Source organism: Bradysia coprophila, unplaced genomic scaffold, assembly GCF_014529535.1.
Source record: "Bradysia coprophila strain Holo2 unplaced genomic scaffold, BU_Bcop_v1 contig_235, whole genome shotgun sequence".
In the NCBI taxonomy this organism is placed as follows: Eukaryota; Metazoa; Arthropoda; class Insecta; order Diptera; family Sciaridae; genus Bradysia; species Bradysia coprophila.
Genome location: NW_023503496.1, coordinates 3,288,329 through 3,297,298, shown reverse-complemented (window position 1 = coordinate 3,297,298; position 8,970 = coordinate 3,288,329). Strand labels below are relative to the sequence as shown.

The 8,970-nt window shown below is 37.0% G+C and overlaps 1 protein-coding gene across 1 annotated transcript; it reads left to right on the top strand.

Annotated features, from left to right (window-relative positions):
• Positions 1-1,605: 1,605 nt before the first annotated feature.
• On the top strand, positions 1,606-8,598 carry LOC119077484 (paternally-expressed gene 3 protein). Its single transcript, XM_037184698.1, has 3 exons — positions 1,606-1,851; positions 5,717-7,651; positions 7,711-8,598. The coding sequence occupies exons 1-3, from the start codon at positions 1,846-1,848 to the stop codon at positions 7,945-7,947; spliced, it is 2,178 nt and encodes a 725-aa protein (XP_037040593.1). The 5' UTR covers positions 1,606-1,845; the 3' UTR covers positions 7,948-8,598.
• Positions 8,599-8,970: the final 372 nt, after the last annotated feature.

The window sequence follows — 8,970 nt, the reverse complement described above, 5'->3', positions numbered from 1 at the left end:
AAAGTCGAAAACTTCATTTCTCGATGGCCACAAGTCCACCGAGAAAATGAAATTTCCAACTTTTTCCCGAGATCAACAAAATAGACATTTTCTCCCCGAACTGTCACCTTTGTTTTGGTTTTGCAAAATAGTTTGATGTTGTTGTTTTGTGGAGAAAAACGGTTGTAATCGCACCTCGAACATCTGAAAAATAGGAAATTCCAACAAGAAGGAAGTCTACTTCTGGGTACAAAAATCATCAAATTTAAGTAGTAGTTGAACGTGGTATGTATTGCAAGTTTGCAAACAGGAGAGGGAGACTACTTTTGGATTTAGCGTTGCCCTTACAGTACGAGTGTTCAATCAATGTTGAAATACTTTTGAATGACAGTCAAGGTTCGAACTTCTATATTCACCACATTCTATCGATTCTATGGTGAATTGGACAGGTGAAATTGAGTGAAGTGCCATCTATCCCAGCTTTGCGAAAATCAATGAAATGTATGGATAAAAGACGTCGCCGCAATTCAGTGTTGCCAGGCAGAGTTGTAACTCGATAAATGCTCATATTGTGTAGTTAAATTTATGTTCTGTTAGGGGGTGTATTTGACACGCATTTGACACCTCAGAAATTCATATTTATGGAGATTTTAAAGATTTTAGACTTGTATGGCAACACTAAATTGCGGATGTTATTTATGGATGTCCCGCTACAGGAAAACTGCGATGGCAACTTTTATTGACTTTGGATTCAACATGAAACGGTAATCCTGCAAAACATAAATTTGAGCCGAACTTTTCGCCTCTGTGTGGTATACGTACTAGCAAAGCAAAACCAGCATAAAATTCGCATACACCGATAAAATATGTTGTCTAACGTTTTGTTGTTGCTTTTTCGATAGAGTGAGTATGCAATATATGGGAAGGGGATGTCTTCTAAGTTGTCCATTACACTCTAGTGCTCAATTTTTTTTTTTTTAATTTTAATTATTTCTTTTTTTGATTGATCTTTACACATGAGAAAAGCAATAAGAATTCGTACTCAGTATGACCACCGTTCGAAGAGATTGAATTAAAGAAGTAGAAAAAAAAGTTTGTTTTTTAATGGACAACATTTTATATGCAAAGGAATTTCGATCTCGTTTTAATGTGATCTCAATATTCAGTTTTACATTAATTTGTGTATTCGATTTATAGGAGATTATGTGTGTTGCATGTTATTATACGTATATGTACTACGTATAGGTATGACGGCATCGAGAGTTTTAAAATTTAAATTATAATTCTTCTATATCCTTCGATTCGGTTCAACACGTTGGTTGGTTGTTGTTGTTGCTGTTGTTGGTGAATTTGTTTTTTTTTTCTTCGTCTTGTATTTCAGTCAATATAATTCGCAATTGAAAATGTAATGTGTGTGCGAAAAATCGCTATTAAATAATAAGGTGGGGAAATGAGTGAACCGCGGCGTGTTCCACACACGACGACGACGGTGCACACGAAATAAAAAAAAAGAGGTTTTTGTCTCAATATCGGTGATCTGCAAAATCTGGGGAAAATTTTCGTTACCATTTACTATTATCTGTTAAGGTGACCGGTATAAAAGAGACTATAGGGCCAGGCCGGCCATCAGTCTCGTGGTACTCTACTAAGTAGAGTTTTAAAAAATATCGAATTCAAAAGGAATCGTAAAACGAAATACTGGTATACCGTTCGTAGAATCATTTTCATTAGATTCAACGTTAATTTTCTGTTAGATTTGTTTGGTGGGTGTTCTTATTAAGACATTTTACGACCCATCTGTTCGGTGTACAGTGTTGTCCGAATTTTTTTTTTATTAAAAAAAAATTAATTTCAGTGATACGCAAAATGAAGGTGAGTCATCAAGACAAACAAACGGATTAATTCGTCCCCTGGGCATTGGATTGCTAAATGAAAGAAATTTATCGTCGACAAAAGTGCTGTCTTTTTTGATCAATAATTTTTTTTAAGTTTTCATAATAAAATATGTGTGCAGAACCGGACCATTACCAAAATAGAATTTTGTGACCATTTTTGGGATTATAAATTAAAAATCAGAAAATTCTTGTCTAATAAACCCAATTCTCATCGAATCAATTAATTGGTTCAATTAAAATTTAATTGAAACAGAGAACAAGCAAACATGAAAATTGTGAGAAATTATTGTGCATTCGGTGCAATTACGGTAAATGGTGTTACTGATATATAGACCCTATTTTACTTACACGCCTTCGATTAATATTTGGAAAAAAAAGACAATGAAGAGCCAGAGTGAGCTTTCTAGAATTGTAAGATTTAATGCAACCGGAGACTATGAATTCGGCAGGTTCGAATCTACAATTGGTTTGTGAAGTGGAATTATTGCAAGAAGTAATTGTGACGATGGATACAGCAAAACAATTTGTATCACGTAGGACCACTAGTTTTTTGGAAAAGTTTCGGATTTTCTTTTCAAGCATTTAGATTATGATGGGAGTCGTTTCGGTGGAATATTTGATGTTTTATTAATTCTTGAAAACTTAGTCCTGTTCTTCATTCGGAACAAAAATCCAGTACCATTAAAAAAAAAAAAATTCAAATTTCGCGCCAAATTTTTTCTGCAGTTTGTTCCACAAAATGAACTCAGATAAGTGGCGAAACCACTAAACTTGGGTGAAACTTAATTCCTTGGATTTTTACGATTGGTAGTTTGGACCTATGCTCAAGGCATATTTTCTCGATTTTTTTTTATTTATTTCCACTAAAATATCCTCCTTTACGGAATTGGTAGACATCTCATCAGTTAATTTTTAATTGAAGAGCACGAATTACACTTGTAAGTTATAGGATGGTGATTCGTAAAATTTTTTGAAAAAATGGGGTACAGTCAGAGGCAGTGAAATTTCAGCATGAATTTGCTTCAGCTCTTTTTCAGCTGTTCCACACATACAATAATAGTACATTACGCACTTGTTTCGAGATTTTTTTTGCTGAGAGGGATTTTCATTTTCGCAGGATTCTGCTGTTGAAAACTGTTTACACTTATTTGAAGTTACGGTTGAAGTTGCATATAAAGACGAATAACGAGTTTTGATTGTATGTGTGTCTCTGACTGTGTGTAGAGTCTACGTCGTAGAATAACTTGAATTCTTAGCTTCCGATATTGAACATTCGAATTTAGCCTGTTGCACACGGCAAGCATCTGACCAGTAGGGTCGATTGATCTTTGAAAATTTTGTACTTGTGAACCCAGCTAATCCAACTCAGCTTAGTCCCAAGATAATTTTTTCTGTGCCTTAGGATCATAATTCGACGTATTTCGTCACTGCACCTACGATCGAAAAGCTAAGAAAAGCTCAAATTGTTGCAATGTTTTTGTTTTGTTTTTCGTCTCATTATGATCCTTACGGCACAGAAAACGTAGTTCGTGACTCGTGACGAAAGCAGAATTTTTCCAGGACACGTCTTAAGCTGGTCCTACTCGGCTTCGCATCGTTAGGACAAGCTTAAGACTAGTCCTGAAAAATTCTACTTTTCGTTACTTTTGACGAAAAATACAATTTTTTGTTTTTTAATGAATGTGCTTTGTCCAAAACGATTTTTTAGAAAATTTTTGAGTTTCAGAAAGTGTCGGTATTCTGTTGTTACTCTTAATCAAAAGATTGTGTGAATTTTATCTTTTAATATTTAAGTTATGGTTAAAGGAAACTAACAATAAGTACAAGATGACTACCACACCAAAACACCAGGCACAGTCAATATATATTGTGCTCACACATGACTTTTACCGTTAGAATTAAAGCTGTCGACGATATTCAAAATGAAAAAAAAAAGTTTTGATGTCTTCGTCCGAACAAACCATTAATATTTGACATTTTAAATGTCAAATGTAAAGGGATCCATAACGTCAAAAGGAGCTAAGTTCATGTTTTCGTGTTAGTGGTGTGTGTGAAATAATTTTTCAAAAAGTTTCATATTTCGATAAAAAGAAAATTTACCGTGAAAACCAATGAAAAAAATATTTAATTTTTTAGAAAATAGAAATTATTTAAAAATATTCTTGCCATCCCGATGCCATCCCACTTATTAGAATCTTAGTAAGAATCCAATTAGAATGAATTAGAATGGTTCTGATATTATTTTAGTCTCATTCATATTACAGCTTTTAAAGTGAGATATAAAATCAGGCAGACATTTTTCAGATATTCTGTACACACTTTTGTTCTACAGAATAATAATCTAAATCAATTAAAAATAAATTATTTATACTTCACACGGTCTATTTCGGGTCATAATTCCTCCAGGTAGTCTACTAATATTCAGAATTGACGATGTTATATTTTCCAATGTTGAATTTTCCCACATTTTCCTACAATTTCCCAAAAAATATTTCTGGGAAAATTCAGAAAAATAGTCCCTGAAGCGGGGATTTGACGCTGAGTCGCACTTTCCATTTATTTTAGCGCACTTATGGCATGAATGAAAGAAATACTTAGAATTAATAAAACACAACGGTTACAGATTCTTCAGGAACAATGGATGCCTAAATCACTTCTGCCTCACTTTTGAAACCCTTGTCCAGCCAATTTTCCAGTTTACTGTTAGATATATTCAGACTCTGTTAAATACAGAATTAAAGACGTTAACAGCATTAATTTCTCTGCTTGAAGGACAAGGTCTTCATACTAGTGATTTACGACAAAAGAAGAAATTTGTCTGAGTTCTTCTAAAAGCAGAATAACTGACGGTCATTTCAGTTCCGGGATGGCCATTCTGTGCAACGAAGATTTTAATTTACAAATGTAGTCCCCAAGAGCTAGCCTTAGTGATTTCCTTTCTAGGATGATTTTGGCTCTAACGTGCTTTCGTTCATTTGATTTGAATTAAAATTCATTGAAAATTGATACATTTTACTGCATATTACGGCATATTGACGCATTTTTAAGCTTACACGGCTTACACACGCATAAAATGCACAACATTATGTTGCAATCGGAAGCCATACATCAGTCCCTGCATTGCTCGCAATTTTATTTATCTTTCGTGGCCCTGAATTTGTTTTCGTTCTATCTTCGATTGCAATTTTTATCGACCCACATTCAACTTATATAATATATCCGTTCGTTCGACTCGTTTGACCTTGAATTAACGTGCTGTAACAATCAGTATGACCGTTTGCCATACGAGAAAAAAAATTCAAAACAAACGTAACGTTCTCTAGTCTTCTACATAATGAGAATCCGGGTTCGACATCAAGTTCAGATGTGGTGGGTATACGATTTTTCTTCTAGACACTGCGAGTGTAATGTTGAGAGCACATTGTATTACACAACTGTTATGATGACGATGCTCACTGAACATACCACTTCATTTCGCTTGACTTTGGGAAGTTAAAAGCAGCGAAAAAGTATGATAAAAGTATGATAAGGACGATTCTAGTGTTTCAACGGATGCACAGCGCCTCTTTTAAACTTTAGATGAGAATGGAGTGAAATATTCTATTTTGGTAATGGCGACTTATTGTTAGTCGAGACATGATCATACGATGACTTGGTGTTGGAAATTGAAGAGATCAAGAAAGACTTTTTATCTCGAAAATGATTTAAATAAATAGAGCGCGAGGGTCAAGAATTTTTGTTTTTAAATATTTCTATTGCCTAGACCTACTAGACTCTCCCATTTCACCTTCCGACCCATGCATAAGATGTTAACAAAAAAAATTTCTTTTCTACTCGCCCAGATTTTCGTCACTATATTCGTAGTAGCCAACTTAGCTGTGGCAGTATTCGCAGTACCAGATTGTGTTCACGATCAGCCCGGTTATGCCTACCCAGCACCACAAGTTCAATTATCGGTTGGTCCAAGCATCAGCTCGTACAGTCAAACGCCAGCCATAAAGTATGCTTCGGTTCAACCATCGTACAATTCATATGAAACAGCACCAGCATATGTAACGAAAACTGTTGCACCAGCTGTTACATACGCTAAGACAGCCGGTGTTGTGTATTCAGATCATTCGCCAGCTTCTAAATTTGCAGCTGTTGTCGCACCAACCGGTTACGGTTATGCAACAAGTTCAGGACTATCTCATTACACACAAACCGCTGGAATATCGAAATATGTCTCAACGCCAGCTGTTACGAAGACATACGTTAGTCCTGCTATTGCCAAATTCACATCATCACCCGGTTATTCCTATGCATCGACTGGTCCAGCATACGTTGCTCCGGCAGTAGCAACCGTATCTAAGGCATATCTTCCACCAACATCGTATGCAGTGCCATCAGTCTCGTACGCTCAACATGCACCAATTGCTAAGGTTGCATCGTACGTTCCAGCCGCGAAAGTTGTTGCTGCTCCGGCTTACAGCTATTCGGCAACTCCAGCTGTCACCAAATACGTTTCAAGTCCAGCATACAGCTCACAATATACTTATCCATCGGTTGCTAAGTTAGCTGTTTCGGCTCCGTCGTACTCTTCATCTTACTCTGCACCATCGTACTCTTCATCATACTCTGCTCCATCGTACTCTGCATCATACTCTGCACCATCGTACTCTTCATCATACTCTGCACCATCGTACTCTGCATCATACTCTGCTCCATCGTACTCTGCATCATACTCTGCTCCAGTAACAAAACTTGCTTACACTGCACCATCGTATGCTTCGTATGCCGCTCCAGCTAAAGTCGCATACTCTTCAGCCCATGAAGTCTCCAGTTCGTATGTTTCAGCGCCATCATATGCTTCATATGCACCATCTAAAGTAGCTTACACTACTGGACCAGCCGTATCACACTACGCCGCAAGTCCAGCCGTATCATCTTCTTACATATCAGCTCCGAAAGTAGCTTACACAGCATCACCAGCTTACAGCTATTCCGCAGCTCCAGCAGTTAGTAAATATGTATCTGCACCAGCCGTTGTGCAATATTCATCAGCTCCAGCTGTATCTTCATCATATGTTTCGGCACCAGCTAAATTATCTTATGCTTCGCCCGTTGTAGCCAAATACGCACCAACCGTTCAATCTTATTCATCCGGACCAATTGTTAGTACATATGCAGCACCAGCGAAAGTTGCATATACTTCCGGACCAGCCGTATCTTACGCTCCAGCAATTGCTTCGTACGCATCTGCACCAGCCAAAATTGCTTATTCATCGGCACCAGCTGTTTCAACAGCATACGTATCGGCCCCAGCTAAAATTCTATCAACTCCAGCTGTAGCTTCTTACAGCGCTGGACCCGCAATTGCTTCTTACAGTGCTGGACCAGCTGTTGCCTCTTACAGTTCTGGACCTGCTATTGCTTCTTACAGTGCTGGACCTGCTATTGCTTCTTACAGTGCTGGACCAGCTGTTGCCTCTTACAGTTCTGGACCTGCAGTTGCCACATATAGCGCTGGACCAGCTTTGGCTTCATACGGTAGTGCCGGATACGGAAAGGGATACTATTCGAGTCCAGCAGTTGCATCTTATTCACACACCGGCTCAGGTTATTATGGCTCAGGATATTATGGATCATCTCATGCGTCCACTGGCTACGGCAATGGATTCCGATATGCTTCGGCTGCACCAGCTTACGCCACATACTCAGCACCAGTCACCACATTGGTCAAAGCACAACCCGCTCATGTTGTGAAAACGGTTGCTGATCAACACCACGAATACTACGTATGTCGTACACATTTTCATTTCCAATTCATTTAACCTTTTCCGTGTCACTTTTTCAGGACGATCATCCCCGATACGCATTCGAATATGGCGTCAACGATCCACATACCGGCGACATTAAACACCAAAAAGAAGAACGTGACGGCGATGTTGTGAAAGGGCAATATTCGCTGGTCGAACCCGATGGTAATGTGCGCACGGTGAACTATTACGCTGATTGGGAGACAGGATTCCATGCTGAGGTGACTAACAGCCGGGATCAAATTCACAAAGTTGTAGCCAAAAGATCTGCGTAAGAAGTTTTTGTTTTTGTTCGTTCGTCTGTTTGGCTAATTGCTTAAAAACGACAAATTAAAAATTCTAATTTAAAGCAAATAATGGACAATTGAAAGAGTCTACATTCTCTCTGTCGCTCTCTCTCTCTCTATCTCTCTTCGATATTTTTATCATTTTTTTCTCTAGAATTTTTTATTTATTTTAAAATTTAATCTCAAACTTAAATCACTTTTGTCATTCATCAATATATTTTACTCTCATCTTGTCATCATCAATTGAAAGTGCGCCAAAAATTCAAATAATTTTTAATGTCCTACTGGACGTTTTTCTCAACTTGAACGATAAAAAAGCTCGCATGGTGTGAAAATCCCTTAATTTTCTTCTTTCCATCATGTGCGGCACCACAATCGTAAAGCACAATCCATCAACCCTTTCATTGTAAATTATTTTGTTTTTTTAGTTTCATTTTATCACTGCGAACCAAAATGTTGCAATAATTAATGGATTAATGTAATTTAACATAAATTTCGAAAATGTTTTTTTTTTTGTTTTTAATCATCGTCTTCTTCTTTTTCGAAACGTAAGGAACATATTATTTGTTTTGTGATAAAGTTAGTGTCATACCTACCCTTCGATTATTATTTTTTTGCGTAAATAAATGTAAATTTATTGAAATAAATTTTATTTTTTTTTAAATTAATAAAACAAATTTGTATATCGAATTTCAACAATAAATTTTGCGTCAATATGATATCGTGGGACGGCAGCGCAACACGTGGTCATTTTAACCACCACCACCACCATCTCGACTACCTTATCATCATGATATGAAAACTCAGTCAAAGAAAGGGGAATGACCTGCACAAAGTATATAAACCCTGAAGGTAATGCGGATCAGAGAAATTACGGATCCAAACTTTCAGGTGAATTCATTTTCGTATGTTGTCTAACTTAGACTTGTGCAACATGACGGCCCTAAATTCTTCCAATTAACCGATAAATACAACTTGACGCAAACGAATTTTATATGTGTGCAACAAAAC